Here is a 24,355-nt window from a genome sequence, read left to right as displayed (position 1 = left end):
TTATAATTCATTCATTATTATTATAAAGTCTCTCCAGCTATTAAAGCCAACTGACCAGCTGTGATCAGAAACCGATGCTTCACAAGACGATACTGAGGAGAGGACGTCTCCTTTTTCTTGAAACATATTCCCATGATTCGTGTCTCCTAGCTTCGTTTCCTTAAATTCTCCATTCATCCCTGGCAGGGAGGGACTAAGACGCGAGGAAAAGAGGCACGTGAGGTAAGCAGGGATGCAGTAGGAGCCTTGGGATGTACCCACAGACAGGGGAAGACAGGGTTTGAGTACATGAGGAGGTGCAGCTGATTAGACATAGGAGGACTCAATCAGGGAAGCTGACAATTACTAAGGTAGGGAATTGCGAAATAAAAAAACGCCTGGACAGCATCTTGTGTGAGCTGTCACTTTACAAAAGCCACACAAACACCCACCTGATTGCTGTCAGGTGGTGATGTAATTCATGTTTCTGAATAAGATAGTGTTTGGTGATTTATTTCACCACGAGGATACATTTAACCAAACAGATTAGAATGATGCATCTCTAATGTTTATCAACTCTCCATGAATTAGAATTATTCTGTACCTCCTTCCATGTCATCAGTCCAGTTCCTGGAGCTGCTGGCAGGAGAGGAAGGCGAGTGGTAATACTCCCCACCTGGACTGTCGGCCTCCTCCTCCATAGAGCCAGACTTATGCCGCTTACTCCTGCAGACACATTCAAAGAGATGTTAGCAGAGAGCAAGAATATATTAATATATAATATATTTGGGCAAAAAGTGTCTTTTTAAGAAGCTTCTGCAAGTGCTCTAGTATCTACAGTAGAAAAATGTGAAGCTTTGTGTCTGAATAGGAATCACAGCTGACATCTATGTTCCTGAATAAAGCTTCGGAAATGTTTGAGCCTGCTCACCTGTGTGCGCGCACGTGTGCATGTTTGTGTCCATCGCGCCAGAACTGAAAAGTGCAGCGAGGAGTGGACAATCGCAAACGTGGGCGGGGGCGCCAACCCCCCCATACAATGGTGGCGGAAACACTGAACAGTAAATAGAGTAAAGTGATCACCGCTCACAAGCCTTTCTGCACGGCCAGGCACTGCTGTGACGCTGAGTGTTGCTCTTTGTCTTTTAATCAACACCACGACTTGTGAGTCACTTATCCTGGTGGACTGGGGGCGAGCGGAGAGCACGGTCGTCCTCCAATCGGTGGATTGGTGGTTTTATTCCTGCTAACCCCCATGTCCAAGACACTAACATTGCTCCTTTGAGCTCCTGTGAGTGCAGCGTGAGAATGATTGGAATGTTAGGTACTGATTGGCACGTGAACTGTGTATGGAAGCTCCTGTCATCACGGTGTCATTGATGACATGGAGTGTTAAAGAGCTTTGAGTGGTTGGAAGACTAGAAAAGCGCTAAACTAGTACAGTCCATATACTGAGCCTTCCATTCATCTAGCCAACCATCCTTTGGCTTACTCATCAATTCACTCATTCATCCATCTACTCACATATCAACTTACTAATCCGTCCATCCTCTCACTCCGTCATTCATCCGTCTTTCTATTCTCTGCTGCTCTGAGGGTTTGATAAAAGTCTGTCAGTGTCACGGTCTGGTCTGTGCCTCTCCCACAGCCTTTAGAGATCCACCAATCCAGCAACAATGCTTGATACACTCCAGTCTACGGGTAAAACTTGACGCCTAGCAATTGTTTGCTTGCTTGCTTGCTTGCGCACGTGCGTGGGTGAGCGTACACATGTGTGTGTGTTAGTGTGTGTCGGAATGCGCTTACCTGCTGCATGAGGTGCTGGCCAGTGAGCGTCTGAGGCTGACTGGCTGGTTGAGGTCGTAGGCCAGATGACCCTGCAGCTCCCCCATAGAGAAACTAGGTCCTACTCCTGTGACTACTGGAGCTACACACAGACGCATAAATACTTGGATTGAGGGAAACTGTGATATTACGTTTCCCTCTTGCAAAAGTTTAAAGCTGAAATAATGTTCATTATTCTCACAGCAAACAAACGGTGTAGAAATGATACGTCATATTATCACATTCAGATGTAAAACACACACTAAAATGACCCAGATTGATTCACTTTAAAATCTCAGACATCTAACAAATTCCACAATCAAATCAGCCTTATCATTTATATGGATTTGATATCCCCTTTAAAGACTTAAAATAAATAATAATTTTAAATAATAAAAAAAAAAAAAGATGTGCGGGGGGGGGGGAAGTGTTTCCAATTACCTTTTTATAACTCTTGAAGTAGAAGTGAACTCCCATTATCGAGTCACAGACTTGACTTACATATTATAACAATAATGTACCAACTTCCCCAAGCTGTCAACCTGGGGGAAACACTGCATGGTCATGTCATATGGCAATAATCACCAGCCTCTTAGTGTCAATTATTTGTATTCCCATCTCTATCAAAGTTATAGTAATGACTGGGAAAGTTAGTTAGCACGTATTAACTGGACAGGATAATGTACCACAGTCCTTAAGATAGCTGTAATTAAATCTCTTCTCAAGAAACCTTCTCTTGCTGCAGAGGAGTTGGCTAACTACAAACCTGCGTTGAAAGAAATGCGTTGCACCAACCGCCAAATCAAATTCCTTGTATGTCTGACATATTATGGCAATAAATGTTTCCTGATTCCTGATCCTGAAATCACTTATGTGACTTTCTACAAAACAATGCTTTGTTCGAGGATTTCCATTGCTCTGGTATCCAGAGGCACCGTCGAGAATCTTGGAGTTCTCTTCGACCAGGATAGGTCTTCAACTCTCATGTAAAGCAGACTGCCTTTTTTATCTACGGAATATATCGAAACTCTGGAACTTCCTGTCTCAAAGTTCTGCATATCACTAATTTAGCTTCTTCCCAGGAGTTTGTTGTGCTTTCTCGACTCGCAGGTCTCCGTAGAACGTGGTTCCGTCTGGACCCTGGTGATATCTGCTACTGCTATCATCATCATTATTACTATTTTAAATATTAATCTACTATTACCGTATTTTCCGCACTCTACGGTGCACTTAAAAGCGTTTAATTTTTTTTTTTTAAACGACAGTATGCCTTGTAATCCGGAGCGCCTTATATATGGATCAATTGGTTAACTGGTTGATCCATACTGGTTGTACACGGTGCTCTGCCAAACATGCCAAAGGTCGGTCTACGACGGCGAGATGCTGAGCGGGCGCTCAAGCGCGTGAGATATGGAGCTTGTCTCGTCTGCGTCGTTGCTTCGACGCACTTGTTCCAATTCATGGTTCTAAAAGTCTTGCGTGTGTTGCAGAGCGATTCACCTCCAGAACAACAGGTGGAGTAACGTGTTTTGTTGAAGACGACCTAGAGAGTCACGTCTTTGTGTGTAGAAGTCGTTGGTTGGTTTATTTATTGATCATAGACTTTATTGCCCCGTGCATCCACACTGCTGCTTTTCATTAAGGACACATTTGTCCGATATTTTCCTCCACAACTTTGTTCCCCTCGTTTGTGGAGATCTCCCTCCATGAATCAGAGGCCATCTGCGCGTCCTTATAGTCCGCCAATGACGGCTTGTAGAAGTGCTCATATTTACGCATTTCTTCCGACAAAAGTTCTTTAATCTGATCCGTTCTCTCGTAACAACATTCTTCGTTTTAATAATGTAGGGTGACCAGATTTGAGAGACGTGAAAAAGAGGACACTTCGTCGAAGATTTTTTGAGCTGTCACCGAATCTGGGAAAATCTTTCTTAGCAAACCAGATGTGCAGTCCATTGATCTGTAGCTGTTGTGATGCTTTATTGTATGAAAAGCAAGGGTACCCTCTGCAGCCGTAACAGAAGTGTCTGTTTTACTCACATAAAAGTGTGTCACTTTACTCGATGAGCTCTCTCCTCTTGCTGCAGTTTTGTGTTTTGCAGAGTGCACGTGAGCTTCCAAATCGCTGCCACCTTTATTTGCCACTGACACGTAAGTGCCTGCTCTGCATGTCATGCACTCAGCTTCCAAAGCATCACGGCCGAGGCGAAAACATGGGTTGTTTTTTTTTTAGTTCGTCCGTAAACTTTTACGTTTCGGCATGGCAGCAGATGTCATGTGCTCTAAACAATGCAACTAGTGGAGGCGGCCAGGAGCTCAGTGTTGCCAGACTGGAAATGGTGAAATATCGTACCAAAGGCTCAAAATGGGCGTATTTGGAGGATAATTATCGTGTATCTGGCAACATTGAGATCGGATCCTGAAAGCACTTCCCCACATCCCCCACCCCATCCACCCGCCCCGCCGTCAAACGTTTGACTGCAGTATCTTATGCGCCTTATAATCCGGTGTGCCCTATATATGAAAAATGTTCTAAAATAGGGCATTCATTGAAGGTGCGCCTTATTGGAATCATTTCTGTTATAGGAATTGAATGTATTGTACATCTTTTATATTGTTCATTCTATACACATGACTGTCCATCCCGGGAGAGGGATCCCTCCTCTGACGTTCTCCCTTTTAGGTTTCTTGCCCATGGAATAGTTTTTCATCTTTTGGGGAGTTTTTCCTGCGGCAATGTGAGGGTTTCGGGACAGAGGATGTCGCATGTGTAAAGACCGTGAAGCGCTCCAAAGCGAATTTGTAATTTTTTGCAATTTCTGACTATACAAAATAAAATTAATTGAAAGTTGAAATATTTGAAGTTTCCTAAATTTGATTGAATATTGTACTGCGCTGTATGGAATAGACAACTACAGAACTACCCCGTTGCCACAACTCTGTAATCCTACGGAGTAAAATGTCCCATGTAAATAAAATGCAGAAACAAAAAGTGGTGAATGGTGGTGGGGGGTTTGGTAAAGATAGAGCTAAGGGTCCCACTTACTTCTTGAGACTTGGACCAGCTCAGTGACACTGAAGACGCCTGATCTCTCAAAGCTCTCATGGAACTCTGGACCATCTGGAGGAACACAACAGCATTCACAACGTCTGCTGTCTTTGATTATCGTCTCATGCAGTATGATGACATGTTTACCTTTCACTTAACTCTTTGTGGTTGTTTAGGGCATCATTCTTGTAGTGTTGGTTATGTACAAAGTGTTTCCTATGTGCAAATATTTCTTGTTCCTTGTTTCAATTTGTTGGTTTTGCATTGTTTAACATTAAGATAAGCCTCTCCAGTTGCTTGAGATACCTGACATGGGTTTTTAGGATAATGAAATCGAATAGCCTACAGAATATAAAATTTGGTTTATGAACCAAGAATATAAGACGGCTGTGCTATGCCGTCAGCTACTCGAAGTTCCCCTGCTGTTTTCTATACTTCTCATTAAATTGTACATGGCTGGCTACAAAATGTTTTGGTTCAGGGTGAATCATGACAACTGTTTTTTGGAGGGGGGAACCGTGGAACACTTTTTCGCGAGGCTGTAGCCTTGGACCAGCGAAACATTTGGACAAAAGGGTCATATTCTGTTGCAAGATCGCAACGAACTGGATTCGAACCGTGTCGAGCAAAATAACAATACGTTTCAGGGCAAGTCACCTAGCTGTGCTAGGTGGTCATATTTTCCTTTATTTCTCATTAAAATGTAAACTGTTAAATCCAGGTCAAAAGTTTTGTTCATTTGAAAAACAAATGTGAACATGAAAGTTTAAGTTTTGGTCTTGAACATTGAAAGATTACAACAATGTATTCAATATAAAAATAAGTGCACGAAAAGTATTTTCGGGTTGAATGTAGTTTTTACACAATTTTATAATTTTTTGGAATAAAACATGTTTTTTCATTCTTCGTTCATTTATTTTTTGATATTCAATGTATTATATTTATCAGTTGCAGTTTTTACATTTTCAGATTCAAATCTTATATTTTCAGATTCAAATCTTCAAATCTTCATTCAGACTTTTGAGCCTGACGTGGCGTAGAGGGCAGGGGATCAAATGGGAGGTTTTGGGAGCTTTTGAGTTGGTGTTTCCCCAACAAACTAGGTTCATCTCAATATAATATATATATTTGGCTTCTCATAAGTGTGATGGTGGGTCCCGCAGCCAGATCAGTTGAGAACCAGTGCTTTCCATTTACCCATGGTGGCGGTTCGACTGTCCTCCTGGTCAGAACCCACTCCGGTGCGACTGGGACTGCTGCTCTGCTCGGCCTCTGGGGAGGGAGGAGGAGAGAAAAGTTATTGAAAAGTGCTCTAATTGATTTGTTCTACACAATTCACAGCAAAAGATAAATATGATGATATGATGAACACATTTGCAGATTTGAGCATTATACCTGCTTGAGAAGTATTAAAAAGTGGGAGGAAGCATTAAAAATGTAAAAATACTTTTAAAATGGCACATAATTGGGCTTATTACTGCTAGAAGCTGCATTGTCATACCCTGCAATATTCAAATGAAATGTTCATAGAGAAAATAGTGTTTAATACAGATATAAGCTGATCATAGTGTTCACATTTGGTGTTGATATATCGTGGCCTTTGGAGCTGTAACACAAGTAGAAAGCAGTTTTTAGTGGGACAAGCCAGCAAGGATGCCACCGCACCTGTAACAGGTAAGGTACGACCCACAAGCAGTACGACAAAAAGTAGCCGTAGTCTTATTCAGTAGTCTTTATTTTCCTCTTCTTCTTCACAACCAACTTGAATAGGTGCATATCGCCACCTACTGTACCCTAGAGTGCAATTTCAGGGTAACCGTTTCATTACTGAGCTACTGATAAATTAAAAGTAACGTAAATAAAAATGAAACGAAATCCAACATACTAAAGCTGTTTCTTAAAGAAATTTCAGCAATGCTCTGTAGCACTCTTCTGCAGCCCTTCTTTGTTTGCTGCCAGAACTCCATCCAAACTCCATTTCCATCCCAACGAGCTCATTTTTGTTTCAAGATGTACCAGTCTGAGTTGTATCTTTGGAATGTTGGGATAGCACGCTCCATCTCTGTAACATTACACATGGTGCATTTATCTGACTCCTTTTCACCATTAAATACAGCGTTGAGTTAAGTCCTGTATGTCCGAATCTCAACCTTGGTGTTATGATCTTCTCTGTTCTTTTTTTCCTGTTTGCTGGTGAACTTTATTTTTAATTTGTAAATATTTTTAACTTTTTAACTTGAACTTTTATTCCTTTATTTTTAAAACTAACCCGTAGCCTTATACTACTAACCCATAGCATTATATTTTATTTTATTCTTCGTGCACTGTTGTCTTGGTGTCCATTGTCTGCTGTTACGCACCAACCGCCAAGTCAAATTCCTTATATGTCTGATTTATGGTAATAAATGTTTCCTGATTCCTATACTTTCCTTCTTTTGTCTTCTGATTTCTGAATGTTATGATAAGGTTGTTATCCCACTTCTGCAATAAATCCCGTACTGCCTCTTTTTATTGATTTAGCTTCCCCATTTCCAAAAGGAATATTCAATATCTCTTGTCCTTTTAGTATTAGTACTCTCTTTGCGATCATATCTGCTCTAGCGTTGCCATCTACACCCACATATGCAGGAACTCAGCATATTTGTACATTCATTCCCAGTCTTTGAAGTCTATACCAGGGGTTCTTAACCTTTTTGACCAAGTACAAAGCAGCCCGGGGTCCGTTAAAATATTAATACTGTCTTGGTTTAACAAATTGACATACAAATTTGAATTCAATAACTAAATTGAGGGTGCGTCGTGGCGTAGGGGTTAGAGAAGGTGTGCTGGGAGGCACAAGGTTTGTTTGCTCGATTCTAGGCTGCCCCATGTTCCATGTCGAGGTGTCCCTGAGCAAGACACCTAACCCCTAATTGCTCCCTGGGCAAAAATGTGAAAAAGCCACGGGTTTAAAGTGTAATGTAAGTCGCTTTGGATAAAAGCGTCTGCTAAATGACCTTTAATGTAATGTAATGTAAATAAAATCCACTTACAGTTTGACAAGCAAAAACAGATATTGTTATCATCACAAGAACATTCATTTATTATCTGTAGGTAAACCTGTACATGCAACAATACCTAACAATTCATGGAACAAATAAAGTGAATACAATAATAATTTGAAAGGCTCAAGCAGGCTTAACATTAAAATAACTAATACTACTTTTACTACATAGAAAAACGGACACTACTCTACTAAAACCTCTCTGTATTTGTTCTGCTTCACTCAAAGTAAAATCTTTACACGCATATACTGTCCACACAATAGGCTAACATTAACATATAGGAGAGTTTCAGGTTGCCTCCTTTATGTTTTATGCAGGTAAAACCCCAGTAAGTACCTTTTGGTGAATCAGAGATAAAAAGTTATTTCTTCTGTGTTCCATAAAACAAATGTATAGATATATATATACACTGATATTTCCACATCAAAGCACACTCACGGGTGTTCCCTTTTATTGTGATATATATTTATGATGATGATTCCTGGTGTTTTAGTGTGTAAATGCAATTTTGAGCAGAGGCCTAAAAAATGCCTGGAGCAGAAAAGGTTAACGTTTTGCCAGTGATAATAGAGGTTAATAATACGCCGATCCAGGTTGGTAACTTTAAGGCGTGGGTTATTGTAATTCACCATGAGTTGGCTACAGTGTGACTTTAACAGCCAATGCCTACCAATCAGGCACTCAACAAGTTTTGCTTGCATCCGCAGGTAGGGGGCCAGATATCAGTTCACTTCAGGGAGCTTTAGACCTCCTTGCCACAGCGGAGCACACCGATTGTCTCTAAACAAGCCTCTTGTCAGGCTTTGTGCATTCTGTCAAACTGGATCCAGGAGAGGACAGAGGAGACAGCTAATCTCTTATCTTAAACCTTCAAAATTCTTTACTCTTAAGGGGTGAATATCAATTATGAGACTTGATTTATGGTATTGGTTATTAGTCCCTGTAAGCTCAGGGTGATGCCCTATTATTTATCTTGTGAGTTATCATGATTTTTAATAATTGTATTGATGTCAATAATGTAGTTTCATACTTCCCAAAAGATAAGATAGATGAAATGAATCCAAAATTGGAAAAAATGAAATTTAAGCTCTACAATGAAAATGATACTATCCCACTATCTGAATGTTGTCCAATTTAAATCCATAACTTCATGGCAGCAGTAGGCTTTTACGGCACCTAATATTACCACAGATTTACTCCATGTTGTTTTTGATTTTTTTTAAATCCTAAAATACCTGGCACAATGCTAACCCTCAAACAAGCATACAAATAAAGGAAACAAATGTTTAGATGTATTTTTGTGGCTGTACAGTATCGTGAATCCGTATTTTTGTTTATCCTCAATGAAAGTTTGTGTTGGTTCATACCTCTCTCTTGCACATAGTAAGCGAGGTAGAGGTCCAGCTCTTTGACAGAGATAGAGATATGTCTCGGCTGGACACAGAGGACTGGATTAGAACACTGGCCTCCCTTGACCAGTCGCTCTCCATCTGTGCTTTCCAATGGGATTCCTTTAAACAGGATGACCATCACCAAGTCCAACCTCCACACCTTGAAACAGAGGAAAGACAATTGTTGACTGAAAACAGCATTAATCAAATTGTAGCCAAGGTGAAATTGGTAACACGCCATAACAATCCCTGCACCCACAGACCAAGGTGAACGTCTGAACTTACCTAAAACTATCCAAAATAAAACCCAAATCTCTGAAAGTAAATATCTCCCACTTTGATTGCAATCAAAGCTTTTGAGCTTCAGAGAAAATGTAATAGTACAGTTCCATTAATTTAGTATTCAGTTTGTCATTTATAATTTTGATTTTATATTACACTGTAACAAATGCCCCCGTATATTACTATAAAAATAAAAAAACATTACAATACAGTGCTGTAAAGAAAATACATTATACTGTTATTTTAGTGTAACAGTACTGTAATGTACTGCAATTACCTTAATTACTGTAAAATGTACTACAGTACTGTGACACTGCTAGAATTTAACATATACATTCAACTGTATTTTGAAAAATACAAATCCTGAAAAGACCATATAAAATTGGATTTATTAATGCAAGTGCAAACATATTCAATGGCAAAAAACATTTGAAGTAATTCAATTATTGTATTGATACAATCAGAACGGAATACTGAACTCGTTCAACAATTTTGCAACAAATACAGTTTGTAAAAGAAAAGGTCTGTAACTGCATGTTTAGGGAAGTGAACAGAACACAATTTTAAAAAGTTTTCTGTCACCCTGACGTCATCAATGGAACCGGCTTTGATGCAGACACTGCGACATTATCAATGAAAGCTACTAAGATCCTGAATCATGCATTATTCTAGAACTCTCAGGCCACGTCCCACCTGGTTTTAATGTTGTTGACTACCTGACCAAAACAGAGTTATCTCATCAGTAAAAGTTCACTTATGGCTGAGAGCATCAACCAGAGAAACGGCCCACAGGACGGCCCAGATAATTCCCCAAAGGTCTAAGGGAGAGCGGACTTTGGCCACGCAGAGGATCGTCTTACTGACGAGTCAAGTGATCGAACTAGAGAAAGGTCTTTAGCTCCAGCTTCCCCCTCTTCGTCTTCCCTCCGTAATCCATCTCCCTCAACAAATTGTCTTGCGAACCTTCAAGAGAAAGAGATGACCAAAGCTCAGCAGACCTTGAGAGACAAGGGAAAGGAATCTCCAGTTTGAAGGAGAGTCTCCGAGATCTCCAGAAGATGGTCAAAGATCATGAGGCAGAAATTTTTTAGGGAGGCAGATCTCCTGGATTCCACCAAACTCAACCATGAGGAGTACCTCACTGAGAGCAGAAGTCTCTTCACGAACAAGATATCAAAAGTCCTCCAAATCCAGACAAACTGAGCAACAGTACGAGACTCTGATGGAAAACAGAGAGACACTCTGAGGAGAGCCTTGTGGGCTGAGCAGGCCACGTGCCAGCAGCTGTTCTATCTGGTAGGGACGCTGTCACTTTTCCTTCAGAAAAGCTGGACTTAAAGGATGGTAGAGTTACCACCTTTTGATTCACAAGCCATCCTCAATTCCGGGCCCTCTCCCAATGAGAGGCAACACCCTCGACCCACCAACGGCAGCTCAGTCGAGGAGGAGCAAGAGCCTCTTTTACGCTTGAAGGTCTGGTTACTTTTGTGTTTCATAGCTATTCATTTTGTTGAGATTATGTTTTGGGGGGGCAACAAACTCATCTCTTCGAAAAATGGCAATTCCTGGAGCGCCAAATATTAAATCAAATGTCTTTCTGACAAAAACAAAATCCCTGGGGGGAATAAATGTTACATAATGTTGACAAGAAAATATTATTATTTCTCCTTTGAAATTAATTCAAATAATACTATATGGGATATTCATAGTACATTACATTACATTACATTACATTACAGGTCATTTAGCAGACGCTTTTGTCCAAAGCGACTTACATTACACTTTAAACCCATATGGCTTTTTCACATTTTTGCCTGGGGAGCAATTAGGGGTTAGGTGTCTTGCTCAGGGACACTTCGACGTGGAACATGGGGCAGCCTGGAATCGAACCAACAACCTTGTGCTTCCCAGCACACCTTCTCTAACCCCTGCGCCATACCGCACCTCTCCTACGGCCTGATTTATAAAATGAATAATATGTCTGAAAACCCCATTCTATTTACGTGTTCATGTTCTGATGGGGTGAGGCTCGTTTCAAATGAGCCCGAGAGGAGGTAAATGCCCCCATAGAGCAAGGCAAGCCAATTGTATAGCACATTTCAACAAGGCAATTCAACGTGCTTCAATTAAAACTATTAAATACAGGAGATTCATAAAAGACAACCTTGATTAATAAAGAAAAGAAAAGAAAAAAAAGAAGAAAAGACGTTAAAAATATAATAAAATTTGCAGTGTAGTTTAAAATGCAGAAATTCAACTAAAGGCAGGAGCAAAGAGAAAAGTCCTTAATGTGGATTTAAATGAGCTGAGGGACTCAGCACGCCTGCAGCTTTCTGAGACTCACTAAACGTTTGCTTCTCCATGTTTAGTTTTGACTCTGGGAACAACAGTAGACCAGTGCCAGACATCGAAGGGTTCGTGGCGGTTCAGCAGGTATCAGCAGATCATAAATATACTTTGCCGTCATGGTCAACGCAGAATGCTTATGCGGTAACTCCCGAACTTGACCACTTTTGTTCTGGGCTTTGCCTGTGGTCTGTTAGGCTTTGGTGCCAGTGCTCGGTGTGTCCATTCTATTCTGAGGTCTCTGTCCCCCTCTCTATCTTCGGGGAATCTGTAAATCCTCAAATTGTCCCTCCTCGCTGCTAGATTAGCTTGGTGTTGCATTAGCCGCTTAATTAGCGTTGATGTTGCTTGAAGTGCAGTCTCGGTTCCATCTATTCTCCCCTCTGTCTCATCCAGGCTGTTTTTTTACTTGCTTTAATTCTTGTTTGATGTCCCCTAGTTGAACCGTGCTATCTTCTGATGTCTTAAAGTTCATTGCCTCGGAGCTATCCTCGTCATGTGCGCCGCCCCGGCTAACTTGTTCCAGTTCGGGATTGTATTCTGTCATGTTTGTGGTCGTCCTACTTCTGCCGATAACCCCTTTCTTCATTATTAAACAACTGTTGGACTGCAAAACAAGTTTTTTGGGATTATTGAGAAAAAAAAACAAAAAAACATCAAGGAACTCGATATTTAGGCTGTCAACCTCTTAGTGGCGGAAACGGAAGCCATTTTGAAGGGCTTTCATTTTGAAATGCTACATCAGAATGTCCTGATGGACCCTTTCCATGTGAGGTGAACTGGCTCATTGATGACATTTAGAAGGAAGTCGGCTCATGAATGAGATTTAAGGGTTTTCAATTTGAAATGCTACATCAGAATGTCCAGATTATCCTTGAGTGACCCCTTAAAAGCCCTTTAAAATCTCATTCATGAGCAGTTTCACCTCAAATTTTAGATTTAGCTTTGAAAGGAAATAGTCCACATAAATACACAATAATTTCACTACAAGTAAATATTACAGTTCCTCAGAGGTTCACTCATCAGTAATCTGGACATTCTAAAGCTTTCCATGCAGACAGACTGAGGAGGAAACTTTACCTTGTCAGCTTGTCGGAGACAGTCTATGCGTCTCATTTTGCCTTTCTGGTCAGGGTTTGACAGGACGCAACAAGCAGGTTTTTTCCCGGTGATTGACAGAACAAAGTCTTCTCTGCATTCAGGTCTAATGTCCTTTCTTAACTTGGCCAAAAGACGACTGGCCCACTTCTGTTTCACCTAGGAAGGGATGATATTTCAAACGGAGATGGAAAGAGAATTCATTTATTGAAAACATCGGTTATTGATTGTAGTATATAACATGTGGGTCTGTGGGGGTCCCGGAATAATGAGGATGCGGCTGAGGGTTTCAGTGTACAGTCTTTATTTCATCGTTTTTACAGCAAGACCGGCTCCAGCCTCCTCGCCTCCTTCCTCGCTGTCGCCGGATCTCTTCTACTTAAAGGAGGAACACAAACACTGAATAATCTCAGCTGAGGCTGATTATGCCTCCCCCGGCACCGTTCCCCAAACCACTCCCTTCTCCGTCCCCTCTGCAGCCGAGCCAAACCACGCCCGCCACCACATAGTATTAAAACCTCTTGAAAACCAGGCCATTGATTAGGCCCCTGCTCAAAAATGGCATACCCATAATAAAAAGGGCCTTATCTCTGGAACTACTATGTCTATCTGGATAAATGTGCCATCCGGATAAAGGGGAACATCTGTGGGTGTAATCTGATGTGAAAATATAAGTATGTATGTATGTTACAGATTCAGAAATAAATGAAGATGTATGATGAATATTTTCAGAACTGCCTGAAAGAAATCACTTTAAAAATAACCATCTAAGTCATAAAAAGCACACATCTAAGTCCTAGCCCAGTGTGTGGACCGTATTGGTGGAAAGTTTTACTTTGATAGTGATGATATAGTAAAGCAAAACACCATCTAGAGCAGGGGCGCCCAAACCTTTTGCAAAGAGTGCCAAATTTGCTAAAGTGAAGATGCCCGGGGGCCAATACTTCATACTGACATTTTTTAAACAACAAAAGTTACATGAAACTACACACTGTTATAAAACAACTTTCATAGTCACAATTACCTTTATTTTTCAAATGACAATGTGACCAAATGTAAGCCACTCGGGAAGATGTGGTCAACTCTACAAACACAATTCTGCCTTTCATTCAGTCAGATAACATTGAACAAACTGTATAGAATACAGTACATTTAAATGAGTGAAATATCTTAGCCTCGTGAACATTGGTATCTAGATTTCACTAGAGAGACCAGGTCCCGCTTGAGGACAGTGGTTGAGATGCGTAAAATGTCAAGCAAGTGGGAGTCACTCATCCTTGACCTCAATCGGTTGTAATTTAGGTTCATGACTGAGAACGTTTGCTCACACAAATATGTGGAGCCGAATGAGCTCAGCCTTTTCTTAGCGAGTGACCGCATTTCTGGAAACCTGCTTTTGTCCAGCTGCCGGTAAAAGTCAAGAAGAGAACACTGGTAGTGTTTTCCGCGGCAGTCATCGTCACACTGCAGCTATATGAGCTCCAGCTGCAGCTGGAGAAGAGAAAAGCAACATGTCCTTTTCAAAAACTGCAAAATCCCAAAAGCGTTTGTTGAATTCCGCAGAACGACAGTGCTACGACCGACGGGGAAGTTTGAAGAGGAACCAACGCGGCCCGGACCGATTTTTTTTATTTTATAGCGTGAGGAATTGGATGTGTGGCGTGAGTGCGTGTGAAAACATGCAAAAGCAAAATAATCACATCCAGGACCTGGTCCAACCCGACATCCCGACCCACACTCTCCGCTCTGCATGTGATAAACTGCTTGTTCCTCCTCACTCAGAGCAAAACACTCGACTAGATCTCCACTCTTTGCTGTCCTGCTCCTAAATGGTGGAAGGAGGTCTCTGAAGACATCAGGACCACAGAGAGCCTTCACATCTTCAGACTCTACCTCCACTAAAACACTAACTAACTGTAGCACTTACATTGTACTTATCATGCCCCTTATCTATGGCAAATTGTAAATAGTTGCTTATTTGAGGAAATTGCACTTTCTTGTTTCTTGTTCTTCTGAGTTTGTGTCCTTATGGTTGAAATGCACTTATTGTAAGTCGCTTTGGATAAAAGCGTCAGATAAATGACATGTAATGTAATGTAATGTAATCAAATGCCACTCTTCTGTCCCCCAGTTGTCTCTGAATGTCCTCAGCTCTCCATGAAACAGAGTTGCAGGCAAACATTCATGAATTCCTGCTTCTTCTCAGGGCAAATGTTCTCCATCATTTTCATGACGCACCTTCAGTAAAAGGTTTGCCATCTTTAGCTATTAACAAGGCCACTTCGTAGCTGGCTTTGGCGAGGTTTTCGTTTTACTCACAGGCCCGCATGAAGAATTGCTGTTGCGATGCCAGAGCAACATGGAGTTGCTTCACTTTTTCAGCGCGGTCACTCCCGGTTAGCTTGTCATATGTTGTAGCATGTTTAATCATAGTGTCTCTTTACGTTGAAATCCTTAAACAAGGCAACAACAACAACAATCTCTTTTAGACAAATTAAATTGGACAAACACATTTGCCTCGACTTTCAGTGAAGTATTGTAATTCCCACCGCTCCTGAAAGCGGCGGCCCTCACTGTCAACTTTTCAGAGAGAAATTTTACGCATTTCACAATGAAAAGTTCATTTTAAAACCAAGGCAGTTTAATATCTTCATTTATTCATCCCACCTCTGCCTTTTCCCCCAGCAGTTCATCTTTGACAGCTCTCTCTTCTTCTTTTGTCATCCTTTTCTCATGTTTTTTGAAGTATTTCCTTTTCCTGGCCTGGAGGTTGAACCATGTGTAGGAGAAGGCACGGACCTGGGGCAGTAGAGCCTCAATGAACGGATGGAACTCATCCTGCGTGACAGACAGATATGAACGTAAATACACACACTTATGAGTAAGAAAATCAACTTTTACCACACCATCCACATGAGGCAATATAGTCAAGTTTCCCGGGCACTTCCGGTTTACTTCCTGTTTCTGCCAAGAACTTCCGGCGCAGGCTGAGTAGTGGTGTAAAAATGGCTTTGGAATGGCAACATTCGACCGAAAATCTTGTTAAAAATGGTGTTTTGACCATTCCGCATCCAAGTAAGGTAACATCATGGGCGGACAACATGTCGATATGGCCCAGCATCACAACATCTTTTCTTATTTTATTGATTCCATGGCGGTGGATGGGAATGCAATTAATAACCTGAAAAGCTCAGAGGCGTTTCAGTACCTCCATTCCGACAAAGTGGGCTGTGTACTTTTACACGATATGGGCACATAAAGGCCGATGTTCAACCAAGCCAGTCCATTAACAATTCAGCGCATAACGCCTGGGTTTTGGTTACCAAGACGGGAGATGTGCAGACTGCAGGCTGTACCTGTAGCCATGCAGCCGCCGCGCTTTGGAAGGTACGTTAGCCCATCTTATGCTTGTATTAAGATGTTTGAATGTATACGTGTGTTAATATATAACAGAACACGAAGAGTAATAAAAAGAAAAAGTAATCCCCTCTAGCCTGCCTGCACTAAAAGCATTTAACCCTTCAAAGTCGACTGACGAGCGTCAAAGTGCGCACCCCTGACATATCTATTAATAGCTTCGGAATGGATAAAGGTATTAACTTACTTTTTTTTCTATGAAAAAGCTGACATTCGTCATGCGTAATAATTAGTAGACTGTGTTGACTTTGAATGATAAGCCTTCCGTATTTGAGTGCAAATCTATAGCATTTTACTCACATGTAGATGGTCGAAACATTCTCCTTCCGACCAAACATTCAGCAATCGCCACGAGTTGTTGCAACCGTGAACAGCACAATATGTCCCGGAGCCGTGTCGGCGTCTAACACCATCCATAGTTTACTTTTTCTGCACACTAACCAAAGACCAGAAAAGACGCTAACTCGCTAACCGGAAGTGCTTTGCAGACACAACCGGAAGTCGTTGGCAGAGTGAAAGGCCAATGGCGGCCCGCCTATTTCACTCAGGAAACTTGTCTATATAGGACATGTTGCAGCATGGTCATCCATCTTAACACACAGATATACATCAGTGGCAATCAATATACACTTCACTTGCTCTTTGTGCAAATACTGCATACTATAGACTACAGACGGACTGTCTGTCTTTTAACTCTCTTAATTCGAAGCCTTTCGCCGGCGACGGAAAGTGACATGGAGGATTCAAATGACCGTGACTCATTAAATATTTGCACAATCGGATTCTGAAAGCTGAGAAATGCCACAGCAGAAAGTCACGGAGAGATGGCGATGTTTTACGAGTGTCTTAAAAGTGTCCTACTAGTGTTACACCATTGTTTTACCGGTGTTTTGTTGTTCAATTATATTTAGGTGTTGTACAAAAGGGGGAGGGGGTGCCGCAGACGCTACGGCCGGTGGACGCCGCGGACGCTACGGAGGGGGGTGCCGCGGACGCTACGGCCGGTGGACGCCGCGGACGCTATGGCCGACACGGCTCGTGGGACCGAAGTCCTTGGCGTGAGGAATTGGATGTGTGGCGGGAGTGCGTGACTGTCTCGCTCAATGCGTGACACTTGAGAGCCCTGCATCATTTCCTGTTAACAGAATCAATACTAATCCATTTATAATCCACAAAAGCTACTATACGATATCCTAATATCTAAACAAATAAAAACATTCCTTGATGCATGTGAAGGGGGAGGTGTGTGTATGCGCGTGTGTCTGTGAGATAAGGAGGGGAGAGCTCAGGAAGGGAGCTAGTTGGAAGCTAAACAAGTGACCACATGGCTGAGGTGTTAGCAAGCCAGCAGGCTGTGTTTCTGTTACCACGTGTGTTCCTCACATAGTTCAACTTCTGTCTGTAGGTAACTCTATGTATAGAGGGACACGTGTATTGGTTAGTATATAAGAAATCAAAGAAAGAGGAAAGCTCAAAGAAGATCTTATTTGGAACAGTGAGGCACGATAGAGTCATGCAGTTGAGGCTGTGATTGGTCTGCTAACTACGTCCTTTACGGAGTCTCACATTTCGGTTTTCATAGCACGATACCGACATTATTAAAACGAAGATTTTTTGCAAGAGAACGAATCAGATCAAAGAGCTTTTGTCGGAAAAAATGTGTAAATATGAGCACTTATACAAGCCGTCATTGGCGGACTATAAGGACGTGCGGACGGCCTCTGATTCATGGAGGGAGATCTCCGCAAACGTCAGTTTGCCGGTCGAGAGATGCACAAAGTTGTGGAGGAAAATACGGGACAAATGTGTCCTTGATGAAAAGCAGCAGTGTGGATGCACGGGGCAATAAAGTCTATGATAAATAAATAAACCAACCAACGACTTCCACACACAAAGGTCGTCCACACTCTCGGTCGAACACGTTACTCCACCTGTTGTTCTGGAGGTGAATCGCTCTGCAACACACGCAAGACTTTTTGCTCTGATCGGGTGCTATTTTAATTAATATTGATACAAAAAATATGCAAAACCATATAGTTTTTTAACATACAGGTGCAAGATAAATTCAGGGACGTGTTACTATTAAAGGAACATGAGTAGTAACACTTTTTCTTTACACACTATGTTGACATCACTAAATGCTTGTTGATCCGTGGTTCACAAGTAATCCAAACCGTGAGGGGTGATGATGATGCAACCAACACTATAGTAACACCTACAGCCTCATCTTCTCCTGAAAACACAGCAGAGGATGAATGTTAACCCATTTATTACTAAGTGGAATCACTCATTCCATTCCAGAGCATAACTGCCACAACTTGCAACGCAGTTACTTCGACATTTAACATGTTGTTGCAAAACAACAAATTAACGACTGTTTGTAGCTGTACTTGGTTTATATTTGTAATCGTATGGCTACTTCTTTTAGCTCACCTAAGCTCATTTAGTTAATATCAGATGGGCAGCGGCCTGAAGGAATGCGTATTTGAAATGTGGCTAAGATGCATTGTAATGTTGAGAACCCATATAAACCATAAAACGACTGTACTTGGTTAGTATTTATATATATGTGCGTGTATGTTTGTTTATGTGGGAATGTATGTATATATAGATGTAGTTACACCTTTTGAAGACCGTAGTTATTGACCTATTTAGTGACTAGAGTGAGTGCTTCTATCAGGTGTAAACAAGTGCAGTGCACATATTATAGGTTTATAGAGGTTTTTGAAACCAGATTTTTCCCTAACTTTACAAAACTTTTGTGAAATGTAATTTATTTGTATTCTTTCACACCAGTTTAGTCATCATATGAATTCACTAATAAACCAACGACTGCTTTAAAGATTTAAAGCACATTGGATAAAAAGATTTTGTGTGCCATATTATCCCCTCAAAAACACCTTCACCCCAAGGATGACCTTCCCCGAAACATCAAAAGCAGTAGGCCGGCATTGTGAACTTCTTGTGTGGAATAATTTGACGTCAATTTGATTTACCTACCAAAACAAACAGGCAAACGTATAGAGACAACAACTTCCTTTTACCAGTAGGTGGCATGTGACTATGATTACAAATTGACGTTTAGATACGTGAGATATATAGAACCTATGCCTATTGCCACTGTGTGGCTATATTAACATTTTTCTTTTCATTTGAATATCTTCAGGGTCCGGATACAATGACATCTGAGAAATTTGGAGGGAACCATAAATGGATGATTTACAAGAACTTCCTGTTTTATGGCAAATGGTATTTTTTCCCCCACCACCCCAGGGATACGTAGTGTGATAAATGTATGATGTTTTGATAATCTTTGGCTGCCACGGTAAGAATAAAAATAATAAAAAAATAAAAATACTTTGCTAAATCAACCATGTTACCATGTTACAACCATTCTCAAAACAATGGCACGTTGTGGCAGCTGCAACAACTAAAGGACCACAGAGAGCCTTCACATCTTCACATCTTGTAAATTGGCTTATTTGAGGAAATTGCACTTTCTTGTTTCTTGTTCTCCTGAGTTTGTACCCTATGGTTGAATGCACTTATTGTACGTCGCTTTGGATAAAAGCGTCCGCTAAATGACATGTAATGTAATGTAATGTAAACTAAATACAAAACTAGTAAATATATGTTTTGGGTCTATATCTGTGAATGTCCATCTGTGGTTAATAATAGCTGCAATGATAAGATCAAGCTCTATGAGATCCGGTTCTTCCTACTGCCTCCCCTCAACTACTGGCATGTTGAGAGAAAAAAACAGTATAAAGAGTATATAAAGATCAGCATACAGTACCAGTCAAAAGCTTGGACACACTTTCTCATTGAATGAAAAATGTGTCCACTCACAATCCATCTTATCAATATTAACAATTTACATTCCTTCAGGCCACTGCATGAAAGTGTTTATTATGGCAACAACTGCTAACTGATGTTAATTTAGCTTAGCAGAACTAGAAGGTTAGTCATTGTATCAATTATCAACGTTTTCTTACCAAACCGATTACAACTAACAACACTCGTACTCATGAGGCCTGTAGAGCTATTGTAAAACTGCAATGGTCGAGCCACTGGTCGAGGCACCTCTCCCCAACAGTTGAGACGCCACTGCCACAAAGTCGAGGCAGCTGCCACAAAGTCGAGGCAGCTGCCACGACTTGCTGAGGCACCTGAGCTTGCAACGGGTGCCTCAGCAAGATGCCTGTAGCACAATTTGCACTAGCTCCTACTGATAAAACAAGATGACCCACGTTAAGAGGTCTCCCAGTCGGTGTGCGTAATACCAGAGGATCAAAAGTCTGTTTCAAAACAGGTCCATGTGTCACGTGATACAGCTAACCGCAGAGATGTACAGTGGGCAGCTAGCAGCGTGGTGGGGGGGAGACACTCTGTCAAGCCCCCTGATGGAAAATAAATGTACAAACACAAGCAGAGTAACACAGAGTAAAGAATTTCATGTTGATGTTCTCTAAAAAACATTTTAATACCACGGTCTGGGGCCGTCTATGTGCTGCAGCCCTCGAATAACTGCTGCTTTTAGGAAGCCCCCTCCTGCTTGGAGCTCTACGGTTACTTAAAATGGTTTGAATGAAGCCATTGGTCCTTTTAGCTTTCTTTCACACACACGGCATCAATAAATGCAGACAGCTCCATGTGGGACAGGCTGTGCAGAGCACACCGAGAGCCGTGCGGGTTACCTGAGCCCCCGCGAGAGGAGAGAGCATGATGCGGATGAATCAGACCAGGCTGCACAATCCTGCGTGCTCGTCCCGCTGCACCTCCGGGTTAGAGACAACGCTGCACTTCCTGGAGTCTGCGAGCGGTCCGCATAGTACACTGCTCCTCTGACGCGCTAACCCCACGAAAGTTGGGCTGCAGAAAAGTGCTCGCGGGGGAAAAAAAAGTTCGGAATTGTCATTCTGTGGCGAGAATGGCGGACGGCGTCGTTTCGAGAGTGAAGGAGATGAGGGAGCGAAGAATAAAAGAGGGAGAGGTGAAATGACGTTATGAATTGAGCCCATCCCAAAAGGGCTTAAAGCCGCAGCAGCTGCTGCACTGAGCCTTCGAACATCCAGGCTGCCTTGCCGAGGTCATCTCAGGATTCGCGTACACACACACGCGCGGAGGTGCAACAAAATAATTGGTCAAGGGTAAAGATGGGTGCCAGAGAACTGCAGTCCGCTGTGGACCACATCTCCACAGCGGACTGCACTCTGTCGAGTGAGCCACCGCCCGAAATGAGATGCACCTCTATTCACAGTGTTACGGTACGGGTGCTTGTACAGCCGAAAAGCACGGGGACATATTCAAGTACTTATACTTGGCCCATATTTAAGCAATAATTTGTCCCAATTATTAGAAAAAAAATGATTTTGTACATTGTATAAAATAGTATAAAAGTTACACTACTGTTTCTAATTGAAAATCAGCTCAAATGAAATCATAATCATAATTTCCTAATATTTTAACTATTTTAATGATTTTAAAATGTAAGATCCGTAAATGTTTATATTCCAATTCCAATGGATTCTTGTTCAGGAAACAAACACTACTATGCAGGTGAGAGGGGCGACAGACCTCTTTTAGCTAGCTCTGGTTCCACTGTTCAGACAATTGTGAGGGTCGGGGCCTCCCGTAACAACGTGATCTCCAAAACCTGTTCGTAAAAATGTATACGAAAATCTTGAACATACAAATTCGTAACAATACATACGAACTGGCGGTGGTTAACCACGCCCCTTGAGTGAACAACATGGCGGACCATGTTGGATTCTTGAGTGAACGTCTCTCCGCCATGTTGGATTTTTTAGGGGGTTAGGGTTAGTATTCTATTCTTACAAGTTAACATTGATTTCTCATTAAAAATGCAATCATAACACATTTTACATCATTAGACTTCACAAAGTGTTTTTACGGGGTGCAGGTCCCCATTCACTTTGAATAGGGTGACGTCATCAGTTGCAGTCCGTATTTATTTCGTATGTATCACTACGAATTTGTATGTTAAAGATTTTCGTACACATTTTTACGAACAGGTTTTGGAGATCCGGCTGCCCGGGTTAGGGTTTAAAGGATATGTTTAAAAAAAGATAAAATTTTGATCAATTACGAATGTCATGTAATTTGAGCTGACCTTCCCTTTAGTTTTAATTTTCCCTTTGTAAGCATCATTCTTATGCTGTTTTACTATCTCACTGTTTCAAGAGTCCACCTCCAAAGACCAGCAGGTGTCTGTCACTGGGGGAACCCGAGCAATTGTTGTGCAAACAAGAACAGTCCTTGAGACAGTGTCGAGGTCCACCTTGAACCCGGTCAATACTATGCTAAAGAATACACACAACCATGACCTGTACAGATCCACAGTTTTAAGATTCCTTAAAACCGCCATTTGACACAAATACAATTTGAATTACATTTTCAAATATTTAAATGTTTGTGTATTTTGAGTCTTAAGCCTGAAGTAAAATTCATCACATTTCAGGCTAAAATTAAGACCCTTTACGGCAGGATATAGTCATAGGTGTCAAATTGGACCCAGCGCGCATGTACAGGTTAATAAGCGGTTCACTTCCTCACTTGAAGCGGGTCTTCCATGGGAGCCTCGGCCCGCTCGCACTTTATTCTAGCGCCTCTGTGCCGAGGCAGGAGGCCCTCTGTCGGCCTGCCATTCTTAATCAGCCCGCTGACTCTTACTGCGGCCATTTTCTGCTGACTAACACACACACGGGCCAGTAGGACCGAGCTAAACTTCAGCTAAGCATTCTTCCTGCGGGAGGAACAGAAGGAGACACACGCACAACCCGGTTGTCAAGTGACTGACACGCCGGCGGGGGTCTGTGCCTCCTAGTCAGTGTGGAGCCTGCGCGGAGGTGACTTTAGTCACAACTTCATTCAAAACTGCACGAGTTTAAATGGTCTCATAATGAATACTTCGTCTGTGACATTGGACATTATCCCCCTGGATGGTTTGCAGTGAAATTCGGCTTATATTAAATGCCCCAAAATGGCTTAATTTCAACGAAATGTTAACTTTTGTTATCGTGAGATTCGGATGGCTTCCGCCCTGCGATGTGGGGAAATGACACGATTTGTCGAAATGATGCGGTGTTCCGCGGATCATGTGTAGGCCGAAAGGAAGAGAGGATCCTTACGATTCAATATTGTTCCCAAGTTGGCTTGTGTAAGCTGTACATTGTCCTGGGTGACAGGGACACTTTAATTGACAGGTTTCTGAATGAAGTTTAGCACCAGATGCTCTCCTTGGACATCGGTCACTTATCGGACTGTTTGGACGCCTTAAACTTGAACACGGAGGTAAATCGAAGAGACAAGTTAATATCAGCGCTGCCACTTTCTACTCTACTTTAAGCTGCGCAGCTAATGTCAGTAGCACAACTCCTCCATTGCGTCTTTTTGAAAAACACGAAACAGCACAGCAGTAGGAAGGAGCGCTCTACTGCATTACGGTACCGGGACAGGCTTTGTCCTACCATCTCGAAGCAAGTTACGGCTGGTGTCAGCGCCTGCCCATCTCCCGGTTCCGGTCCTTATTATTCCACACTCATTGCCATCATCGTGCGCGTGACGGATTAAAGCCGCTGTGCTGCGCAGACGTGCAGCTCCGCTCCAGTGACCCCCCCGCCCGGCAGGCAGGCTGCGGCAGAACAGAGCTGTGTGTGTGTGTGTGTGTGTGTTTGTGTGTGTGTGCGTGTGTGTCTCTCTCTCGTTTCCCAAAAAATAATCGTCTCCCAAAAAATAATGCCTTACTCCTGATAGTTTTCTGTTGTGCTGTGTTTTATTCATTAAAGGCCAACACATTTACAGAAACCATTTTCTACCTCTACCTTCAAGTTCTACTGTTTGTTAGGGCCTCTGATTGTTCGAATGCTGTTAAGCTTTCTCCTTCTCCTCCTTCTTCTTTCTAT

General features: G+C 41.9%; 1 protein-coding gene across 8 annotated transcripts in view; it reads right to left on the bottom strand.

Annotated features, from left to right (window-relative positions):
• nfic (nuclear factor I/C) overlaps window positions 1-24,144 on the bottom strand; it is a 56,283-nt gene extending 32,139 nt beyond the window's left edge. For 4 of the 8 annotated variants that reach the window (XM_078107546.1, XM_078107543.1, XM_040183801.2 and 1 more), the window contains exons 1-8: window positions 23,921-24,144; window positions 15,681-15,851; window positions 12,996-13,172; window positions 9,264-9,447; window positions 6,050-6,124; window positions 4,850-4,924; window positions 1,786-1,906; window positions 584-705 (exon numbers count right to left, since the gene is read on the bottom strand). In XM_078107546.1, coding sequence (XP_077963672.1) covers window positions 584-705; window positions 1,786-1,906; window positions 4,850-4,924; window positions 6,050-6,124; window positions 9,264-9,447; window positions 12,996-13,172; window positions 15,681-15,851; window positions 23,921-23,923 — 928 coding nt within the window. In that variant the 5' untranslated portion in view covers window positions 23,924-24,144. Of the gene's footprint in view, window positions 1-583; window positions 706-1,785; window positions 1,907-4,849; window positions 4,925-6,049; window positions 6,125-9,263; window positions 9,448-12,995; window positions 13,173-15,680; window positions 15,852-21,127 lie in introns of all 8 variants that reach the window. The other 4 variants (XM_078107545.1, XM_040183802.2, XM_040183800.2 and 1 more) reach the window with 1 other exon arrangement.
• Window positions 24,145-24,355: the final 211 nt, after the last annotated feature.

This window comes from Gasterosteus aculeatus, chromosome 8 (genome assembly GCF_964276395.1).
Source record: "Gasterosteus aculeatus chromosome 8, fGasAcu3.hap1.1, whole genome shotgun sequence".
Classification (NCBI taxonomy): Eukaryota; Metazoa; Chordata; class Actinopteri; order Perciformes; family Gasterosteidae; genus Gasterosteus; species Gasterosteus aculeatus.
This window is presented reverse-complemented; position numbering and strand designations above follow the sequence as displayed.